This window comes from Phlebotomus papatasi, chromosome 3 (genome assembly GCF_024763615.1).
Source record: "Phlebotomus papatasi isolate M1 chromosome 3, Ppap_2.1, whole genome shotgun sequence".
In the NCBI taxonomy this organism is placed as follows: Eukaryota; Metazoa; Arthropoda; class Insecta; order Diptera; family Psychodidae; genus Phlebotomus; species Phlebotomus papatasi.
In genome coordinates this window covers 14,701,199-14,725,462 of record NC_077224.1, presented here as the reverse complement: position 1 = coordinate 14,725,462, position 24,264 = coordinate 14,701,199, and the positions used below count along the sequence as shown (strand labels likewise).

At 31.7% G+C, this 24,264-nt stretch overlaps 1 protein-coding gene across 3 annotated transcripts in view; it reads left to right on the top strand.

The window, feature by feature from the left end:
* Positions 1-24,264, top strand: part of LOC129807812 (protein mothers against dpp) — a 242,094-nt gene that overhangs the window by 178,548 nt on the left and 39,282 nt on the right. For all 3 annotated transcript variants that reach the window (XM_055857312.1, XM_055857311.1, XM_055857313.1), the window contains one exon: positions 455-604. In XM_055857312.1, coding sequence (XP_055713287.1) covers positions 455-604 — 150 coding nt within the window. The remainder of the gene's footprint in view (positions 1-454; positions 605-24,264) is intronic.

Below are 24,264 nucleotides of genomic sequence, written 5' to 3'. Positions count from 1 at the left end.
AACAAGAAAGTGTCTAGTCCGTGATGTTTTGATATAATTATTGTGGATTAAAATCACACTGTGTGGCATTTTGACATGGTGCAGAATTTATGTTCCACACCATGCTGGAGCAGAATCTTGCGATATTGAAGATCAATCGATATATTGGGTGACTCTGGCCATGGGAACGTGTTTTTCTGCCTCAAGTGCGCAAAGAGAGTGTCTTGGCAGAGTTCAACGGAATCACATCGTGTCATCATGCAAAATGATTTTAATACCATTCAATTTCCTGTATAATGTCTACAAAATTGCAAGATTGGAGAGTGATTGTAGGGCAGAGAGGTGGGAAATGTCGATGGAAAGAGTTAAAGAAAAATTGGTTGCTTTTAATGAAGCTTTTTGAATTATGTTTAGCATGCTTTTAGGCGATTTTTCTACATTTGAAAATTTGTGTTTTTGTTTTTGTTTGTTGCAGAGAAACGATCACCAACGATCACGGTGCAACAGTCACTTCCGGCCACTGTACCTGATGCCAACAAAGGATCACCACCGGCAAAGAGAATGGTGCAGAGGCGACAGCAAATCTCATCGCAGCCTCCGACTCAGGCTAAATTGCCTCTCAAAGGTGAGTGACTTGGGGATTTTATATTATGAATGGGGATCATGTTTTGGATCTCGCGTGAGGATCATTCTTTTTCTCATGGAATTTTCACCTCATTAATTAACATCCACCCAATTATGAGAAAGTGATTATAAGGAACTCTTTGGCTTGGTACGTACAACAAAGTCTTGTTCTCGCGATAATCACATTTATTCAGTGGCACGGCAAATGAGTTTTTTTCTCTCTCTATTATTAAGTGGAATTGTTAGTAAACGCACCGGTTGTTGTTGTCATGAAATATCATGGTAACAGATTGGACTGAAACTTTACTAAAATCTTTGCTGTAGATCCCTGAAGTTTAAAGAAAATCTATGAAAGATATTGTGAAATTTTATACTGATTTAGAACATCGAAAGTTCATAAAACCGCCGCTAGAGACGCGACTATGATAACAATCCTAACTTCAAACCTTTTATATCTGAGCACTTATACCACAAATTGGAGTGAAACTCGAATGTATAAGTCGAGTTCTAACCTTTGAAGCAAGAAGTTAATCCAACTGAACTAATTTTAGCTAAGCTAAGAATTTAGAAGAACTGAGCTAAGAATTTACTTTAACAAAGAAATTAGGATGCTAAGACTCCTTTCGAATGCCTGAGTGTTGATTCATCAAATTCGGCTTTTAACGGGATCCTTACGTATTCGAAAGTTTATCAAAGAGGATTTTTTTAAAATCCCGTTGGAAGAGAGAAAATTTAAACCTACAGATAGAACAAAAGGGAATCAGATCATAAAAAGGCATTATATTAATGAAATAGAAACGTTCTGTCATCCTGAAATTCCACAAAATTACATGAAAATGCATTTTTGCAGCAACATTTTACGCACTGCTATTGACGACTGAAGTGTCAAGAATACCGAAAATTCGAAATGAAGGAACAACCAGCGCTAAAGCGGCAAAAATGTAAACTTGAACTTTAGACTGCCGCGCCGGCCAATTTTCGAATAGGTTTGACAAGGCTTTCGAAAGGTTTAAGATAAATTGTGTTGATTTTTCCACAAGAAATTACTATCTCTTATTTTTTTTTTTATTTTGCATGATTTCTGTATAAATAAGCGTTAAAGGATAAATCTTCTGGAAGGTCGTAGAGCTGACTTGGACCTGTCAAAAATTGATTAAATTCGATTGGGTGGATTACATGATATAGCATTTTGAAGTTTATAAAATTAGCGATTCAAAAAAAAAACTCAAAACCAAAGACTCTCTTCGAATGAGACGCTTTGATTTCCTCTGAGCCAAATTTCACAAAATTCGAAATGCTATTTCTTCGTTTCTATCCTACCGATTTTAATCATCTTTTGAGAAATAAAAGGTCCTGTAAAGCCCTGTAACTTACTCAGACATTACAAATTTGCAAAGCTAATTAAAGGCTGCAGCTGGTTGGGTAGGTTTTCTTGATTTTTTACTGACCATTTTGAATTACTTACTAACCAGTGTTATTTTTTACTGATCCAACTATTAATATTCTGATCAAAATATTTGTGTCGTTTTTGCTTAAAAAAAGGACTAAAATATTGAATTGAATTGATGAAAAACATCCTTTATTTGATTTTATTTGACGTGCAAATCAACTGTCAATTTCTTTGAAGAATTTAGCATTTCGAAAACAATAGTTCAGAATTTTTAAATCGGAATACAGAGCTATTTCTTAAGGTTAGACACATTGTAATGCTAAAAATGGATTCGTTTGCAATTAATGCGTTCTGTTTGAACATAGTTGTGGTTTCTTCTAAAGAAATTTAGAAACATATCTAAGATGGGATATAAAAGGCAATGAAGAGAAATATTTGATTTAATCACTTCAATAGTTTATAAATTCGAAGATCGAATCTTACCATTCACAAGTAGAGTATGAAAAATTCGAAGAATATATTTGAAAAGTCAAACAAGAGGCATACTTACTTCTTGATAATTCCGCAAGGTGACAGAATTACTTCAGCTTCGAATTTCGAAGTGCTCAAGTGTCGAAAAGTATTGGTCTTCACTTTTTTACGGGGAAAAACTCAAAGCAATGACGTTTTCTGCTTCTTATATAACATAATCACTGAGGAATTATTTTGCGAGCTTTTTAATGTGATGCTTCATAAATTTTCCCCATCTTGTTCGAAAATTCAATATGAATATTCGAAACTGAATTTGAAATCTTCGAATATCAACAATTTTTTGTGCAAATAGAGTTCTATTTGCCTTTCATGCAAGACACTATTGGAGAATCAAACTCTACTTGTATTTACACCCAATACTTCCTATTCGAATTTCGAAGTGTGTCGAGTGTCAATCTTTATTGCGAGGAAAAGCAAGGCAATGATGCTCATAACAGTCTGGCTTCGCTTTAATTCCCCGCATAAAATCACTGACTAATTCTTTTGACAGCTTCTTAATGTGATATTTCACAAATTCTACCAACCTACTGCAAAAGTTTAATTTGAAGAATCGAAATTAAATTTCAAGTAATCGATCTTCTGTGACATTTTGTGCAAATAGAGTTACATTTATTTTTTTTAATCTAAGACTCTATTGAAGAATCAAACTCCAGCTTTATGTGGGCAGATTCTTACTATTCACAGCAGATTTGTAGTCTAAGTGTCTTGGCTAAGAGCTTTTTCGATATTCGAAGAATTCAATGTAAACTTCGAATTTCCCTACTACATTTTCGTGCAGATTTGTGGAAATTTACGAAATAGAGGACCAAAATACAAAATTATTATAGGACAGGAATATTATGAATCTCAGTAGGGGAAGGGTTTCAGACTTCGAACACATTATGGCTTCGAACACTTTATATTTTTTCCCGTATTCTTTTAATGAATTTGACGTATGGAAAAATATATATAACTAGTCTTAAGTCACACATTTCCTGAAAAACTTAGGTTAGAATAATTAAAAAAAAGATAAATTTGAAGTGCGAAGCCTGAAAGCCTTCCTATACTTTGATTTTTTCTCGAAAAAAAAAAAAAAAATAAAAACAGACGTTTTTAGCACTCGAGACATTTCGAAATTCAAACACAAAATTTCATAAACCATCTTGTTAATTCCGCAAAGCGGCTTAAGGTAGTGTCAGCCCTTTTCGCCATGTAAGCACATTTTCGCCATCTAATATAAAACAACTAATTTAAGGGATTTAAGAATAAGTAGCATTTCAAGACTCATAATATGTTCTGTTCTAATATCCCAATAAGTTATTACGTCTCTTAATTAATTGAAATTCGTTTTAAAACAGGTGGCGAAAGGTACTGAAACAAGCATAATTGGGGAAAATGCATATTTTTCAATGAGATTCTCTAAAATTCTCGAGACGTATCCTAGATATATAGATAGATATTACTTCAAAGTATCTTGATACAAAAATTAATTTTAGTCTGGCAAAAATATCACACCTTACGAGGCCCCTAAAGCTTAATGATGGCGAAAAGTACTGACTCTACCCTATATGATTTTCTATTCGAATTTCGAAATTTTTCGAATGTCGAAAGTAACAGTTTTCATCTACTTTTATAGAAAATTACAATGACGAAATTCCTGTTGTTTTAACAGGTTTTGAAAGTGATATTTATTAATGTTATTACACCTTTGTTCCAGAATTACTTACTTGAATATTTGACAATTATTATTTGAATTTTCGAACATCAACGGCATTTTGTCCCAAATAGAGTGTGATTTATCTTATTAGCCAAGATTCTTTCAGATAATCAAAATATAGCCAAGTGGTTTGCGTTCTCCATTCTTGAAAACATTTTTTAGATTTTCGAGTTTATTCAGTGTAAGAATCTCACTTTACCACAAGATAAAACAAACCTGTCACCGATTTTCTCTATATATTTTACTTATAACCAATAAAAACTGTCTCCACTTCCGAAATAAGTCATTTCTCGCTGGTTTTTTGAAGCGAACAAAATTAATGCTACAGAAGAATGAATATAACCGCCCCAGTTGGGGAAGTTATTCAACTTGTCTAAACGCCAATAACCGTCGCGTGTAGTAATTACAATAGTACTTCAAGTCTTTTAACTTCTCTTGTTCCAACTAAATTCTGCTGCAACATGTTTTTTTTTCTGTTCCTTCCCTTCATCCATGGAAGGTCTATTTAATGTTTTATTTACATTTAAAAAGCCATTAAGGCTGACAATGTATTTTAAAAGGAAGTTTTGTGTGCAAGACACCTTGTGTTGACGATGGAAAATGGTGGGTGATCGACTGTGGATGTTTATGTGCAGAAATTAACATAAATCCATCGACTTTTATGCTCAAAATGTTAATTTGATGGAAAATATAGGCACAGGTGCAGGTGGTTGTTTCTGTAACCAAAAAACGGCATTTCGAGACACCTCCCGGTTTTATGGCAAAATTCAGCGGGGTTTTAATCAAAAGGGGCAAATAAATGTCAATTTTCAGTGATATTGCTCAATTTCTAATGTAAACATCTTGTCGCCTGATTTTATCTGATTGAATCTGTCTGCCTGACAATTTATGGTAATTTGTAGATGAAAACAACTTCTTTGATGAGAAACTACGGAAAATGATTTTGATATTAATAGTTTAAAATTTACATAATAAAACTTATGTCATCGATTTGCATTCAATGATAGCTGCAAGATGAGCTTTGATTGAAGAAAAATTCTTGAGGTGAATGCATAGTGATTTATGGTGACTTTGAGACTCACGAAGCATAAAAATTCATATTGCATGAATCATAATTTTTTTTCTGACTTTTAGAATTTTCATTACTGAGAAAATGTACTGATTGCAAAGTTGAATTTATAATGATACTTTTTTTTTAGGGATTTGAGTTTCGTGAGAAAGAATTGCATGATGTTAGAAAGGAAAATTCAATCCTAATGAATTCAGGAAATGACCTAAAAATTAAATATTGCATTTTTGTACTCCCTCCGTTCCGAAATAAGTCGTACGTTTGGGAAAAATTCTTGTTCCGAAATAAGTCATACGTTTAGGAAAAAATGGTTTTAAGGGAAAGTTTGTTGGTAAATGTTTTGTGTATCAACAATTATCTCTTGTAAGGAACTATTGCTAATGTCCAGAACTAAAATTGGGGTCCAGTCTTGATGGTATGTTGAGGAACGAATGTCTTAAAAATATCTTATTTTTGGCGTTTTATTTTCAATCTAAAATAGGTGCAGAATGGTAAGAGATACAGACTTGGGACCTTCGGGGGACCCCCCCATAAGTTGACCCTGGGACTATTAATATATCCTTTATTTTGCCCCCACTCCTCCCCTTCCCCTCTAAAATCATCTTTTCAGGATTGCTCGAAAACACGTTGTGCAATTTTTTTTTTCAATTCTGGATGTGTTTTAGAAAAACATATAAATGGTCCCAGGGTCAACTTATGGGAGGTCCGCTGAAGGTCCCAAGTCCAACATTTTGCATCCAGATATTCGAACACATAAAAAAAGATGTTCTTTTTATTGCTCATTCTGCAAAATTTGAGATATAAAAAATGTCATATCGGTAATAACTGTTGAGTTCTATTTGTGCATACTAAAAATTTAGAACAAATTCTAGTCTGTAATGTTAATCACAGTCCATCTTGTAGTAATTAACTATCTACCGGAGCTCTTTGAAAAAAAAACGTGAAAAATGGACAACTTCAACATATCGATTCCTCAACTTACCATCGTGATAGGATCCCCATATTATCCCTGAACATGGAGGATAGTTCATACTTAAGATATTTGCAAATAACAAAAACATTCTCTCAAACCATTCCTTAATCCCTAATTTTTCGCCAAACGTACGACTTATTTCGGAACGGAGGGAGTATTTTTTTTTTAATTCTAAATTGAATTCGTATTCTTTGGTGAAATGAAAATTATTCTTCGAATGTGTAGTTTCATATTGGTATAAAATGGATAAATAATAGATGTAAACTCTATTGGGCAACTTCAATTCTAGTAGATTGGCATTAAATGATGTCAGTAGGCTTTTCTCCTTCTTAATCCAAAATTTTAAAAATTCGAATATCGGTTTCGAAAATCACCATGGTGTTACATACGAATACTGGTGTACAATGTTGGCAGACATGAAAACTACTTGACAACTGCCCGAAATACAGTTGTCACGCATGGAAAAATGCTTGAATTGCTTTTCAGAAAGAGCAATTGATACGGAGGGTGCAGCCTTTGTAAGACTTGTATTTTTCCATTTAAAATTTAGCATACTACTCGTACCTCTCCTTCTATCTTTTCTTAATATTAATAGTAATCTTATTTGTGACACCACTGTCAAAGTTTAAACATTTTAATTACCTGACAATTCCACGAGATGTCGCATTTGATTTAGCTTTGAAGACTAATGGCAAGTTTTTTCCTAAAGAGAATTGTCTTATCAGTCTGATATATTTCGAAATCGTGTACTAAAAGCTATCTAAAAATAAATATTTTATAATGTTCGCCGAAATAATACTAGAACAACGAGCAAATTTGTTTAAGTCGCGGTGCAATATCTTCAAAATTTTTACAAGGAAGAGTGAAAAATAGCTTCACTTTTTATTAGGCTTGATGGTCCCCTGATTTAGTGATCTAATTTCGAATTGTCTCGAGTATCACCAATGTTATTTTTCACTTTGTTGTCACAAACAAAGCAAGTTTATAATATAATTAATTAATTTGGCTTCCTGTCAATTTAATATTTATAAAAATACAGAATACCTACGTTCAGTAATATCTTCCTAATTTGAGAGCTCTCTCCGGTAGAGGTTTTTTCTGTACCAGTTCGAAGATATATCAGAAAGAGCTTGCCTAAAAATCCGTTACCACTACAAAAAAATAAATTTATTGCAGCAAATGTTTACACACTGTTGTTGACGATTGAAGTCTTAGGAATACCTGGAATACCTAAATTCGAAATGGCATAACAATCAACGTTAAAGTGGCGAGTACGTGAACTTGCACTTTAGGTTTCCGGCAGATTTTCGAATGGGTTTGATTTGGCTTTGTCTCTTTCGGTCATTAACAAGGTTATTACTAAAGGGAGCCAATCCTGCGCGAGATTTTAGTGCCAAAATTAGAAATTTGATTTGAACTTTTGAACATAAACGATATTATACAAATTATAATACTTTCTATTAACAGTTGGAGTTTGATTCTCCAATAATGTCTTGGATAAAATGAGTAAATTGAACTCTATTTGCACAAAATTTCAATTTCAAAAAAAAAAAAAAAAAAAAAAATTCGCAAAAATTTCAACACTCAATTTCAAATTTTTAAACTGAATTTCCTCAGAAGGTTTAAACATTGTGAAATTTCACATTTAGAAGCCGTCAAAAGAATTACTCAGTGATTACGAGGGTAATTATAACAAAACGAATATTATGAGCGGATCTTTGGTTTTCCTCAGAACAAAATTAAGACTGATACTCGAGTCGGAACACTTACTTTGAAATTCGAACAGACCATTTATTTTAGCCACCACTCAAGAAGTCAAAATATTGCCAAATTATACGAATTGACTTCAATCACTTCAAACTTTTATGACTTTTCCTTAAGGCTTTAGGTTTTTCTTAACAAAATTGTCATTTCTTTTTTCTTTCGGAATTGATCTTTGAATTTTTAAACTTCAACTGTGAATAGAGCAATACAGAATGTTACCTTTTAGTCGAATCACTATTAGTCCAGCCAATCACGCCTGTGAATACTACGGTCAACCTTTTCTAGCAGATTTCTAGCAGTTCAATTCAAGCATTTCAATTCAAAAGAATTAATTTTGCAACTGAACTAAATATGTAAAAAAAAATAAAATCAGGAAATTTTTATTTTTATTTCATTTACTAAAGATTGTTTAAATTTTTCATTTTGATTAAGAAAAAATTACCTGAAATTCGTTACAGCAATAATTGCTATAAAAAATATTTTTATTCCTTCATTTTATTGAAAATTCACATGATGCGAAAACAAATATTTTTTATACGGAGTTTTAGTAACAGTAACTTTGAGGATTTTTAATTATAAATAATAATCAAAAAATATTTTTTAATGACACATACTTTTATATTTATTCTTTGTAATTTAATTTAGTAAAATAGTGGAGACTGGGGCAAACTTAGTCACGGATGGTAGTAGATATTGGGATGTTATAGTGTAACTTGCAAGGAATATTGAGGAAAACATGATTTTATCAAATTAAGCACCACATTGTTTTGTGAATTAGGGTAGTGGCATTAATTGTGGCCTGTCTTTACTTATAGCCACGTCGCAATTTTTGTCACAAAATGATTCCGAAAACCAAAAAAATATGTGATGTGCTATTAAAACACAACAAATATTTTTAATTTTGAGGTTTTTCGAAATCATTTTGTGACATTGTAAATTGTTTTGCGAAGTGGCCATAAGTAAAGACAGATGCCACAAGTAATGCCGCCACCCTATGCGTAATGAAACAATTCATTTGCTGACTAATTTTGCCCCAGTCTGCCCTATACAGAGATTTGTCTAAAATATTTGTTAAGAAAGGTTCAAGAAAAGTTTTCTTGCGTAACTGTGTTTTGTCGTTGAATTTGTCAACCGAAATTTAAATTTCAAATCTGTTTAAGCGTTATTCGAACACAACGCCATCTTAGTCAGTGTACTCTGACTTATCATATCCGTTTGGTGACGTATCGAGAAATTTCAAAAGAAATCTCAGTCTGGGTCTTCCGTGAGTTTTTCTATAAGTGACCACTATTCCCAGGTAATTCTAGCAGTTTTTAAATTTAAAGTTTTCCTCCAGTTTTCCATGAAAACTGAAGGTACTCAGTAATAAATTATAGGCTATAAAACTATTTTAAAATATGTAAATCTTTCAGATGGAATATTTATTTTGATAATCTCCAAACTCCAGATTGAATAAAAGTGTGCAACTGCTAGAATTAGGGTTGCCCTGTACAATTTACACCTTAGTGTGCGATTCTGCCCGTTAAAATTTACTTTCTTTTGATGTTTTCTGAAACATTTAAATGCTTTGATTTTCAAGATTCTAAGATGCTTAGGAGTTTTTTTTTTATTAAAATTTAGTAAGTGAGTGAGAAAGATTTATTTACCCCTGAAACTAAATCTTGTTTTAATAAATTTCATCGTTGATTAGTAGAAAATGAATAATGGGAAATTTATTATTTTGAACTGAATCTTCTGAAGTGGAATGACGGTATGAGTATAATTGCGTTGATTTTTCTTTTCAGCTACCGTTTATATTTCACGTTTTATATATTTTTATATATATATATTGGATATCTATGTATATCTCAATATATCATTCCAGGCGAAGAGTGGCACTAAATTGAAAGCTTTAGTCCTCGCTTCGCTGAATAAGTAGTTTATGGTGTTTGAACGGTAATTCAATTTGAGAATTAATGTGAGACTTGTGCATTCTATTGGATTCTTCTAATAAATTGTCCAGGAAGACATTAATATGCACAAATCCATCGTGGATGAGAGTTTGTCTTTGGTGGCCTCTTGATTATCTATCTCCTCAATGGTTCATCTCTAATGTCCATCTTTGGACAGTGACGTTTTCTTTTGCACAAGAAATGCAATAACCATTGCAATTCACTCTCAGTGGCCAAGATGAAAGGTTCCACTGATGCAGGTTGATGAGTGCGATCTGGTGAGGTGACTCTGGGAAATGGCAAAGAAGCACGAGTTTGGAATAGTCCACATTTCAGAGGCCGCTGACCATTGATGACTCCTCCGATGGCTTCGTGCACTAAACTTGATTTTCTATCAATATTGGCTAATTTAAAGTCCAAATGTGGTGAGAAGGGGGGGGAAATCATGTTGGGAGATGGAGGAGATGTGAGAATTCTTTGCGAGTCTCAATTAATTGCAAATGAACCTTCTCCCCATAAATGATGATCAATTGAGAGAATTTTTTGCCACACTTCTCCTTTTCCTTTTCATCTTATTTACTGTTAAATTGGTGATTTAAAAATTAAATGAAAAGCAATGACTAAGGGAAAGACACTTCGCGGAATGTTCTTAAATTTAGAAGCTAAGTTGTGTGATAATATTTAAAAAGTTTTCGTTGCGATTTAATTAAACTGAGAGTATATAGTACTTTTTGTTTAATTAGTTTATTAGAAACCAAAGAATCTCAATTGAGTTGATTTAGAATAAAAAAGGAAGTATATTTGGCAAGAGTAACGGATGATAAACAGTAATTTACTTACATTAACAATCATATTAGATCATAGTTCTAAAAATTGATAGACGCAATGATATAGATCGTTACAAATTAGGTATATAACATAATTAAAAAATAATCGAAATAGATATTGTTTATTTTCACTATATTCACAATATTCATGCAATAGTCTCAATATTCACAGAATATTCTTAAAATATATACCATACTTAATCATATATTTTCAAAATCATAAAGAAATTCGTGTAATATTTTTAATATTTATTTAAATATTCGTGAAATATTTTTAACATTTTCACAAAATATTTAAAAAAAAATACTATACGCGTCATATTTTTATCAAATATTCGCAGAAATTTGGTCGAAAGTCTCATGAAATTCATGTAATATTCATAATATATTTACCCAAAATATTCGGGAAATATTCTTAATATTTGAGAAAACTTCCTAACATTATTTACTATATTTACTATAATTAACCAAATATTTGCAAAATACGAAATGTTCACAATATTCACGTAATGTTCACAATATTCACCCATATAATCACGTTTGCAGAATATTCTAAAAATATTTACTGTATTTGCCATGCTAAACTAGAAATTTGCAATATTCGTACGTAAATCACAGAACGTCATCAAAATATTTGCAATATTTTGTAAAACTTTTTATAAAGAAAATAAAGCATTATTTAAAATTCACATAAAAAAAATAAATTTGAAAGGAGAGCAATTTTCGTGTTCATGCTATCTTTTCTAACATAATTATTTTTGTAAATTTTACTCAAATATTTACCTTAGGAAAATGTGTAATTTAAAAATGTGTAATGCAGGTGTTATGTAATGATAAAAAGTGTAATCAAGTTACAATATTACCAACTGGTTACGCAGTTGTGTACGTTTTGTTATACATTTTGTGTAAAATTTTGTGATAAATTTTTATACAAAATGTGTAGAAAATACACAAATGTGTAGCAGTACACAAAAAATTACACATTTATGTAAATTTTGTTTATGTAAATTTGTCTCTTTGATTCACTTATTATTTAGAATTTGTTTTATTTATTGACAAAACACTAGACTTGGCCCGCAAAAATTCATTTGAATTGTTTTGCATTAATGTGAAACATATCGCACTTCCACTATTTTAGTTGCACTTTAAGCATCTGGCTGTTTTGGTATAGAACTTTTTACAAATGACGTATGATATTATAGAAATATTAAAATACTCAAATTTAACACAATTTTACCTTAAAAAATATTTATTTTTGCGTTTTTATTTCAAAAGTGTCACTTTTTATACTTCTTCGCTTTAGCTTTTTAGGCCGGACGTAATATTTATGCTTAATTTCAGTCACACATTGACATATAGAAACGTCATTTGGTGAATACGTTTTCTTACTTTCCCCACATTGTTTTCGGGTTGAAGTTGCCTTTATACTACTTTATAAAACATAAATTAAAGAAAATTTGTAGAGTTTTGAGAGAAAAAAAAATATTTTGAGGCAAAACATGTTCTTTTAGCGCAATGTCACTATTGCACGTAAAATTTCTCGCGATTTGATTCAGATTCATTACAAATGCGACACATTGCATAGATTAATTCAAGAAAATTTCTAAATGAATTTATAATTAAAAGAAATACACTTTAAGGTCAATTATCAACTTTTTATCATTAACAGAGTTAACAGTTGACAGTTTTCCACGCTGTTGTAATTTGGAACAGCGTCATCTATTAAGATTTCATCAGACAGTTGCATGCCAGTGCGAGTTGTCAGCTAAGCTAGTTCCCATAAAAACCTTATAATTTCACAATGAAGATGTTTTTAGATGAAATTTAAGTAATTTGGGTTCCTTGAAGGTAAAAAATAGTATATGTATTGAGAGAAGATCCCTGTGTGTGAAGTACGGTATGTCCAGATCTTTGATTTACGGTAAAAGCAGGGAAAGTGTCAAATGTGTGTTGGAAAAAAATATCGTTGCTATCATTCTCTTTGTCCAAAGACAGTGGTCGTTGTTTTAAAATGGTAGGGGAGACCGGGGCGGAATTAGCCAGCAAAAGAAATTTTTCATCGCGTATAATTTGTAAAAAATATGTATTAGAAACCAAAGTATTTACTTCAAATAAATAGTGATTTCTTCAATATTCCTTTTAAGTTCCTTTGGATAACCCGGATAACCAAAACAATTGTGGATCTAAATTAAGTATTTTGTAAGGACCAACTTCATTTAGAAATAAATCAAAAAACCAAATATCAATGTAGCCCCACAGCGCAAAGAAGCCCCACCTCTCCTTATCTAATTCTATACGTGATTAATTCTGCCCCGGTCACCCCTAATGGTTACTTTTTTCGCTTATTGTCTCTTTCACTGCTTCAATTCTGATATCAAACGATTAAAGATATCCTTTAGCAGTGATTTCGCGAAGGTTTCATGTTTCCATTCATTTTCACCAAGAATCTCAATCCAAAAAAACAAAATGTCAATGAGATATTCCAATTGAAAGGTGGGCTTTTTTGCAAGCTTTTATGCATTGAGAATGAAAAGAATATGAATTTTTTTCAAAGGAAATTAACAGAATTCTTCCTCTGAAACAGAGGTGACCAAAAACCGTTTGAAACTGAACAAACGTCAAATGGGAATTGGGCGTCATTGGCTAAAATGCTACTTGGACAAACTTATTTTGACGGTTATTCGATTCCGAACATACATTCAATTTATTTTGAAATCCTTAGGATAAACTGTTCTCTGAACAACGGTTGGCTCTGTACAATAAGTTAGGACGAGTTGTTATTGGAGGTCACATTACTCAAGATAAGCCCCCTCTTTCGCTTTCTTGGCAAAGCATTCCAGAGAATGACACTCTCCAAGAACCCTTGCTCCTTTTAAATGGTTCTTGCTTACCGCTGCACTAAAAATTTGAGAATTCAAAGGAGAATGGTCAAAACTATATGGGCACTAAGATTAAAAAAAAAGTCCGGGACAAAGGACGATAAATGCTGGGAGCCCTTGTAAAAAATCCTTTTTCCTTCTGAAAAATCGCAGTTTTGGTAACGATTTGTGGAAGAACTGCTAAAGCGATCTTGATAAATTTTGGTATAGGATCAGTGTATTACTCAAACTTTTATTTATGCATACCACCCCCTACCCCCACCCTCCATTCTGGTATCCCCCATACAAAATGAGAGTATTTTACCTTATAACTCCTTTCTGAGTGGAGGTAGAAAGCTGAAATTCGGCATGGAAATGAAGCTTATGGAAAACACTTTAACCATGCATACCAACCCTTTCCTCCATCACCCCTTCTGGTAGCCCCCATACAAAATGAGAACATTTTACCTTATATAACTCCTTTCTGAGAAGAGGTATTTTCAACAATCCTTACGAAGAATTTTTCAATCGAGCTTGACTCAGTGAAAACTTGATTTGAGTTGTGGCAGAAATCAGTGCCCTCAAGCAGAAGAATATATTGCTTACGGTGTAAGTACAGGGTCAACGAAAATTATCAATGCCTACCTTTCACCGTTTTATCTCTAAATCTACGAACAGATAAATTAAAATGCGTAGGAGTCTCAAAATTTGATGGCTTGTATTTAATTGCTCTCTCTCTTGAATTTCGAGCAATAAAAAAAAGTTAATTGTTAAAGGAAAAGAAGAAATTATATTGCTATCTGAGACAAAAAAAAAATAATAATTTAAATTGCAGCGATTTGAGATGGTTAATTGAATTAAAGTCAGCAATCTCTTGAACGGAATTCCTTCTATTCAAAGAGATGTGCTCTCTTTTCGCTGAACAATTAAATGTATATGGCAAACAATTAAATTGATGGGAAATTTTTTTTTGTAATTAATTACTTGTGAGTGTCTCAAGAGACAACTTGTAGTTTGTTTATTGTTGAGAAAAGTGTATTAGAGTACAATATCCAATTAAATACATTTTATTCTCTTCATTCACTCTCTATAAGATACTTGCACTTTTTTCTTGCTCCTTAAACTCTATTGTTCATTCTTGAAGAAAATTCACCTGTGCGACTCAATTTGTGGTATAGCCGTGCAAATGTTTGTTCACATTTTTAAGAAAAATGTTTCTTTCTGGAGACATTTTACATGTAATTTAGAGAGTGGGAAGTATATAAGTGAATGTATATAAGTAAATAGAAGGCGTAAGACTGTGAAAAAGGTTAAGGTATAAAGTCAGTGTTAAATTACAGACACTAAATGATTAATTTATACAAAAAAAAAAAACGGTAAAAGAAAAAAAAAAGAAATTTGTTTTCACTTTTTTCCACGTGGAAAATTTTTCGCGTTTCATGTTTGTCTTTTGCACAAACAATGTTGTAAAATGAGAATCTTATTTGCAATTTCAAATCTTGATTTTATAATTACTTTCCAATTCTTTTTTTCTTGCTCTTTTGTTTGGCAAATTCTTCGAACATTTTGTTCATACAAAATTGTTAACAAAGTCTTTTGGCTTGTGGATTGATTGTAAATCAGAAGGAAAAGCAAGTGTTTCTTCTGAGGCTTCACAATGTTGAGGAAATGATTTTAATGATACTCATGTTTTAATGGTTAATATTTAATTAACACTCTGCAATAATCTTTAAATATTCCCTCCCACTTTTCATTCATAACAAATTTCTTCAAATCTGACAATAAATTCACCACTTTAATTGCTTATTCTTCGGTTCTATGCAAATTGTTTGGATTGTGTTTAGATACAATACACAAGTGTTGAATTTCCACTGATGAACTCCATTCACAATGTTAATTACTGGTACTCTTGGTTAAGACGGAAAGTCTGCAACAGAGTATTTAATAAGCTATAGCTCGAAGTGAAGACTTTGTATAAAGTTAAGTTGTTAACAGAATAACATTTATGGATTTATCTTAGTTAGAGGTTAAAATAAGGTGGCAGTTTGTTTTACTAAAAGTATGCATTTAGTATTTAATGGGCTTTAAAAAGACGTATAATGCAGATCAACGGCGGGTAATTTTGTTACCTTTATTTACAAGAAGGTTTATTTCTGTTCCAAATCGTAATTGTTAGAGAAAATAGTAAAATTCACAAGAAAGACAAGATTCTATTTGTTAATTGTTCGAAATTTAAACACTTTATTTTATTCCTTTGTTAAAATAAGGAGAAAGTGTCTCGGATAAGGGAATGTGGGGTGTTGTACAAGATAATCGGTGCTGTTCTTGGCTAAATTTCTGATTATAACTACAGAAACTTCGAATTAAATTGGTAAGAATTATTTCCATCCGGTCACACTCTTGAGATAAAATAATATAGAAGTATTTGGTACAAAATTAAAATAAATTAAGTTGGGTGCTCATAATTTGGTACAGGGTGCAGATAAGCACCGATGTCCTAAGTTTGAAGAGCTATATTTTCAATAAAAATTCAAGTTTTTTGTTACTTCTTTTTCAGAAGTGTTGTTTGGGGCCTTGACAAGCAATTTATCGTCTTTGCTTTTTTCTAAAATTAATTTTAATATAAGGTAAAGTACCCTTACACGACCGGGTTCCTCGACTCGACCGGTGGGTCAATTTTTAAATGTTTCATGGTCAATTTCGTCAATTTTTATGAATTTGTCACTGGTTCGTATTATTCATGGAATGATTGACCTATTGATGTTAGATCCTACGGAAAATAATATAGCAAATATAAATATATTGAATAAATAAATCAACCGGTCGAGCGAGGGCACTTTACTTTACGTATGTGACTTTGACTGTAATTCTGGATATATTTCTTTGCATTTGTGGATATTTATTTTGTGATTTTCAACACCTTGCTTGTTATTTTGGACAGCCAATCCTTTTCAATAGAATACGCATTGGTGCTCATTTTAATAACTTAAGCTTTAAAAGTTTTCTTTCTGTTTATGAGAAGAAACCGTAATGTTCCAAGAGGCTCGTAAACTTTTCATTAATTCATTAAGGAGACTTGACTTTGGCACTCGAAGTACGCGCGGATTCACGCATTCCTTTGCATTTCCTGGAAGCTTTTAACGCTTTTAGCACTGCATCTCATTTTTAAAGATGATGATCCTTTGTTTCTTTAGACATTTTTACAACCTAGTCATTACAAAAACTAAAAATATACTGAATTTATAGGAAAATGATACCTGTCCAAAATAAGAAGCATCACCTTACTGGGGAATATCTGACAAAATTGTCCATTTTTCACACGAAAACCGTAATTCACAAGCAAAACCACATTCCAGGCTAACGAATAAATTATTATTAGCGTGAATATTAGCCATATTAACACAATATTCAATGAAATTTCAGTAATATCACTTAAAATATCTAAGAAAAGTTATTAGTACTTCACCTAAGCTAAGTAAGACTGAAGTAAATAAAAGGGTTCTGTCTTATTTCTCGTAAGAAACTGCTCACGCTTAAGTTGCAACAAAGGTATTTTAATTCAAATACATTATACTCATTAAATACTAGAAGAAAATTCAATACTTTTAATCAATTTACTTGTGGTGTCCGAAATTACCTTCAAAGTGTCCAAAATTACAAGCTGTCCTAAATTATTAGCACTCCCCTATTATCACAATAATATTCAATAAAATTCCACTTGTTTTCCCATTCTTCTTTTAAACAAAGGCTAAAAATATTCTATCGGGAAACTGAATAATTTTTAATATGTACTAATTTTATTTATTTATATTATTTATTTTTATTTATTTATTTGTTTAAAATTATCACAATGAAATAGTGGTCAACCCACAGGAGAAATAGAAGGGAAAGAAAAGAAAAGCAGAACGTTTCAAGCAAGCTCTCATTCTTGAAATAACCTTTTATTGATAGAATAAAACAAAACAAAAATGAGAAATTATGGTGCTATTCCAATGAGACTGAGAATTGTTTTTTAGTACATGACTGTTCTCAAGAGCTTCTGCATTATCGACATGTCTTTGTATTGGTTCCTGTCTTGACTATATTCCCCGGGCTTTATCGTGCTTCAAAACCACCACACAGTCGTGACAGGTATCAGAACAAAGAAGAGTCGATTATGTAGATAGAAGAAGCACTTGAATTCGCCGCCGATTAGCCGATCATGGGGATTGATCAACGTCGATCGATTAGCCGATCATTGAAACTTATCGTAACTCACAGTTCAGACTATCTACCACTAACAAATTAACTCTGACCATACTTGTTCATCTCTTTAAAATTATAAAACAAATTAATCCTTGCAACAGAACTTACAACAAGACCGTTCCGATTTGGGAAGAGGCATCATTTGCTATGTTGAAATATCAATTCAATTTATTGAACTTGTCGGTGGGTGGGAGGCCCTTAAGTAAATGGTATAGGAAAGAGGCAACAGATGAGTTGCATGCTTCAATTACTGGTGAAATAATTAATAAAATTATACTACCTCCACCTACAATTCCCAAAGTATCAACATTGACGACTCACTCTCTTTTCTCTCTTGTCTACCGGTGAATTTTACCTATGGTTCAGAGTCTCAGGGAGGATGTTCGAGGGGGGAAGTATAATGTTTCAAATGGCTTGTCGAAGAAAGTATTTTTTGTGGGATACTCTTAGTCAAACAGTTGGTGAATTGAAGTGAGAAAGTCTAGCATGTTACAGTTGCATTTGTGCTCTCACTCAGCGTGGTTCGGTATTCAAGTAAAGCAAGTATTTAAAAAAAAAAAAAGTTTAAAAAAAAATATAAAGTCGCTCAGTGAAGTTTGAAAAAGCCGAAATTTAGTTGTTTTAACGTACTAATGGTAATTGTGAGGCAATAATGGCTTAAATAAAGCCGATGAGAATGAGCTAAAGTTTCCACGAATATTGCATCAATTTTTGCGGTGATTCTTGAGACAATTTGAGACACTTGTGCTTTTGTTTAGAGTGCTTCAAATGTGTGAATAGTTAGTGCTAAAATGGGCCTCAATAAATTCGTTTCCCTCTTTCACAACTCAACATCGGACGTGGCGGCTGATCTTAACAATAACACCAATGGAAATCGTATTAAATCCACCTACACAAGTGATTTGGATTTATATGCTAACACTCAGCGCTACAAGAAATCCATCCTATGGGGATCTCTTCGTCTTCCGGCTAAATTCAGAGGTATACCTTCTTAACAACATATTGTTGATATTACCTACACTGAGAAAGAAAGGGGGTGCGATTAACTTTTTTTTCCTCGTAACTTTAATACATTTTAGGTGTAAAAATAAGGTAAAGTACCCTGTAGTCGGCCGGTTTCTCAACTCGGCCAGTGCGACTATTTATTCAATTTACTTAGATTTGTTATAATATGGGTCTTACCGATTTAACATAATAAGGTGTATTATATTATATATAACGTAAATCAGTGAAAATTTCATAGAAATTGACTATAAAACGTTAAAAAATTGGTTAAATAATTCAACTGGCCGAGTTGAGGAACCGGCCGACTAGAGGGTACTTTGCCTTATATTAATTTTTTTTAATGTTAATTTTACACCTCTTTTTCAACGTAAAATTAACATGGAAAAGGGTAACTTTAACCCATATTACACCTAAAAAGCATAATATTTACACCGATTTCGGATCAATAATGTAGGGTAAAATTAACGTTTCCGGAATGTTATTTTAACTTTTTCGGATTTCTCTCACTCAGTGTAGGCTCTGTACTCGGAAAAATACGTTTGCTTGCATTTAAATACTTTCAGTAATAGAGGAAGGATTTCAAGCTTCGCACACACTCTGGCTTCGAACATTTCATGTTTTTCCCATATTCTGTTAATGAATCTGATTATTGTTATTTGGTCAGACTCATTAAAGCAATATGAGAAAAATACGAAGTGTTCGAAGCTTCATCGTGTGCGAACCGGAAAGCCTTCCCTTACAACAATATATGCTGAATATAAGAACGTTAGATTTTTTTTACTACATGAGATATAAAGGGAAAAAGTCTATTTATTTTTTACTTCTAATGTCAAAAAATCAACTATGATCTTATTAAATTATTTTATAATATTACCTTAAGTATTTTTTAAATTCCATTTTCAATTTTAGATTTATTTAAAAATTAACTGCTTAACTTCAATTTGATAAATTTATCATTTAACAAAAAATTATCAACGTCTGTGGTAGATTTTACCACGTTTTACTATTATTTATCACAGAAAAAAAAATACTTATCTGAGCATTGTAAAACTACTTCCATGATGTACTTATAGTGCAGGGCACTGCGATGTTCTAAACCTATAGAAATTTTTGAGAATTTATTACGTTTGTGTTTAATTCTAAATCAACATGCTAGTATTTATCATGAGTATTTGACAATTTTAAATAGTTAACATGCATTCGTGAAATACTAAGAATGAACAAAACAGTTTTTTAATATTTTAGAATAAATTAAATTTGAAAAAGTAACAACATAATATTTTAATACAAGCCATTAATTGAAAATGACACATCGTGCTAATATGTATCATGGACATGATAACTTTCCTGGGATATGAATTTTAGTTATAGGAGTGACTTATTAATTTGATTTTACATTTCTAAATTAAAACAAAACCTCCTTGCTCTAAATTCTATATACTCAAGAGATAAATATTAGAACGTTCTTTTAATGTAAAACTTAGCTGTAAATTTCTTTACTGACTGAACATTCTCGCCCTTCCGAACTCTTTTTCAAAAAAAAGAATTCGAATTTTTTTCTCGACAAAGCTTGCCTCCTAGGCTATTAAATTCGCATTTAGCGTAAGTTACTGGAAGAAATAGAATTATTGCTCTGGAGTGTATAAAATTAAGTGGTAAATAGTAGCACGCCGTTCTAGTATGAATCACAAATTTAAGCTAGCTTTGAGTTCGCGACCTTCCAATAACTTTAGCAATAATCTTGACGCATGTGCTAAAGATAGCAAAGACACGAAAAGAACTAGAATCCTTATTAAAGTGCTAATTATTAGCATGCCACGCTAGTATTAATCACTAACTAACTAGAGAATATACCCGTAATAAATCGTTTAAAGATCGAAAAGCATTTTTGTTAAATAAAACGGTATGATAGTATACAATTGTCTATCATAATTATTGATGATCTTAATTTATACGTAGGGTAACTGTACTTAATTTTTGCATATTTGCATGCAAATGCAAAAGTCTTAAGTTTGAAATGTAATTGATTTTTTTTGTTACTTCTTTTTGGCATTGAATAAATGAGCAGTAAAAAGTTAAAATTGATCAGTAACAAAAAAATTTGAAACAGTGATATTATCGTCCAAATTTTGGCAAAGGGAAAATAAAGGGCTTTACATTTTATATGGAACTATTTTAAATGTTAAATATATAAATTAGGTCCATTTTTGTAAAGATTTAAGGTTTTTACTGATCATAATTAGATATTTTACTGCTCATTTTTAATTTTTTACTGCCCATTTAGAACTTTTTACTGCTCATTTGTTTTTTGCCCTTCTTTTTAAGAAGTGTTACTTCGAATTTTGTAGATAGTTTATCGTCTTTGCTCGTACAGACTTTTACAAAATTTTTAGTGGATTTACGAGTAAATTGTAAGTACCCAGTAGGAATTCGTAAACATTAACTAACAATTTTACGAAATATTTTTCTCTGTGTATTGTATTCTAATGAGTTACTACATCCCGTATTTAATTAAAATTTCAGTATTTTTGATTGTGAAAAAACGCATTTTTGCAATGATATTCCCGAAGATTTTGGGAAATCTGGATAGACAGACTGCTTCAAACCATCTCTAAGACCATGCCTCAATTTTAAACTGACGAGAAATTCAAAATGTAATTGATTATGGGAAGTTAAAAACCTGTTCAAAAGTGCTTATTCTACCCTAGGAACTTAGTAATTTATCAAGAATATTGTTGAAATTTTTGTCTTAGTGAAGCTTTCTGTCTGAATTTCGTGCTTGAATATGCAGCATTAAAAGCTCGGGCTAATTATACGACATATTCTGGAAAATATTTCATACCTGTAGTTATCACAGATTTCTCTGAGTGTATTACCCCCATGGGGAAGTCCTCCCAACATTCCCCATGCTAAGGCTTTCCCGCCATTTGATGATTCACCAAAAGCTAGAGTTGAGAATCACTGTGAGGGTGATTCATCGATGTTGTGCATAAATTTAGGCGTGCGCATTAAAGTTCTTTTGAAATGCTGAAAGCATCATCATCATCACCAAAAGAAGATTTAGAATTCCTGTCCAAAGCCCTGAGTTTCGTAGCAATTTTCGTTGGTGCAGAAAGTTTCCTACCAAACTCTAATCCGCTTTCTGCAAACTTTATTTTATACTTCTCTTTTCGGTGGTTTTCCTCCAAAAAAAAAACAACAGAAAAAACCCCATGTGCTTTCAACACAAAATTGTCGTGTCTTTTGTTTTCTGTGCGGCATAAACAAGAGTGAAATTCAGTTCTATATTTTATTTTTGTGTCTTTCTCTTTGCATCATATAAACAATATTTGGGACAAAGATTATACACAAAAGAAATTCATTTTTGTGATGGATTGTTTGCCCGCGAAGCCAGAAAAATTTTTGCAACAACAAATTGGAGAACTTGTGCAAAGTTGAGAGAGAAAAATTACACGAAAAATTAGTTATTTCTCTTTTTTATTGCATCTAATCAAATAAAAATCTCACTTGAGGTTCATAAAAATTACACTTGTCATGAGAATATTATTAATTTCATACCACTAACCCACTTTCCTTGCCAAATACTCTCGGGATAAAACACTTTCATTTGATTGTGGTTTAAATACGAAGGTAATTGTGCTCGAAATTTTGCTATAAATTTACAATTTCAATTCAAAGTGACGCTGTGCTGGAGGATTAAATGGATTTACTCACGAAAGTCTCACTATAAGAGAAAAGTTTCTTGTTGTCGAATGTAACTTAATAATAACACGGAAACTTATTTTTATGCTTTATTTTTGAACATTTAAATTTCAGGGGAGTTGAAATGAACATTGTGAGAAAGATTCATGACAAAATATTTGAACACTTTGTTATTTCAGGAATAAGAATTGTTTATCTATTAAATTCTTTAAAATTAATAATGATTGATAAATGATTAATAAGTCCTGAAGAATTATTTTAAAATGACCAAAATTTCTTAATTTAGCAGTAAAAACTTCATTGACATTTGTAGAGTTTAGAACAGGGGGTGCATAAGAAGATGATAGCTTAATAAACATTTTTTTTGTTATTTTACAAACATTTGTTCATGAATTTTTGTTTGCCTGACAAAACTTTACGAACAAATAACAAAATATAACCGACTAAAAATCTCCTAAAACTTTGAACATTTATTCACAAAGTTTGTTCATAACATGATCACTTGACGAGCTTTCTTTGTTCTTTTACAAAGATTTGTTCGTAAATGTTCGTAAGCACATGAAAAATGATCGTAAAGATTGTCATTTGTTCCTTAAATTTTGCCAGATGAACAAATGTTTGTCTAACAAAACTTTTCAAATTTCAAAAGTTTTCAAATTTGTCTTATTTTTAGCTAAAATCGTTAAGATAATGTTTTCATTTTTGAGATGAAGGAAGCGTAAGACTTCAATTTAAATATATAATTTTTAAATTTAAAAAGCAAATTGTTACTGAATTTTAGTCAAAGGGTCATTTCGTATTTAGAAATTCATCCTAATTGTTTTTTTCTTATTTAGAGGTTTCATGCAATCTCTTTACAATTTAGAATGGTGAGGTTTATAATACGACCAACTGGATCTTGTTAAAAGTTTGTCAAAAGTATGTTATTTCTTAATTTAATTAAATTTTTTATTTATTAGGCTATCCTATTACAGACTATTAAGCAACAAGTGGCAGTGACAAACCTCTACCTTTTCAAGATAGTCTAAACGTGAAAGATTAAGTATGTGTTTGACGTGAAGTATTCACAAATTATTTACAATGATGGATTTTCTGACATAGATTTGAAAGCCCATTTAAAATTTCTACATTTAAAAATTTACCCCTTACTTTTGCGATAAATTGTTCTTTAAGATTTTAAATATGCTTTTAAAAGCGGATTGGTATTCTATGATGAATGTCCAATTAGAAAAATGTGCCGAATTTCTTTAGATCTTTTAAATCATATTCAACAAACCATGACATTGGTAATGTCAAAATGACATATCAAAAAGGAAATGTCAAACTTCTTCACTTTTTTTCGTCATTTTGCACACTTTTAAGAAAAAAGGGACATTGGTAAACCTACATTTTCAAGGTAGTCTAAAAATTAAAAATTGAGTAGGAGGAGATGGGACTACATTGAGCCAGGATTACATTGTTAACGCTAATTTCTCGCATGTTTCTAAGGGAAGCTTGATCAAGCTATTATTTTATTTAGCTCCATGAATGTTTCGCCTATCTAAAATACTACACTATTGAAGTCCAGCTTCTATTACAACTATACGAAAAAATAACGTTTTCAATTTAGCCCGAGCTGAATGTGGCCCTAACTCCACCTACGTAATTTTTGATTTTTATACTACTTTGAA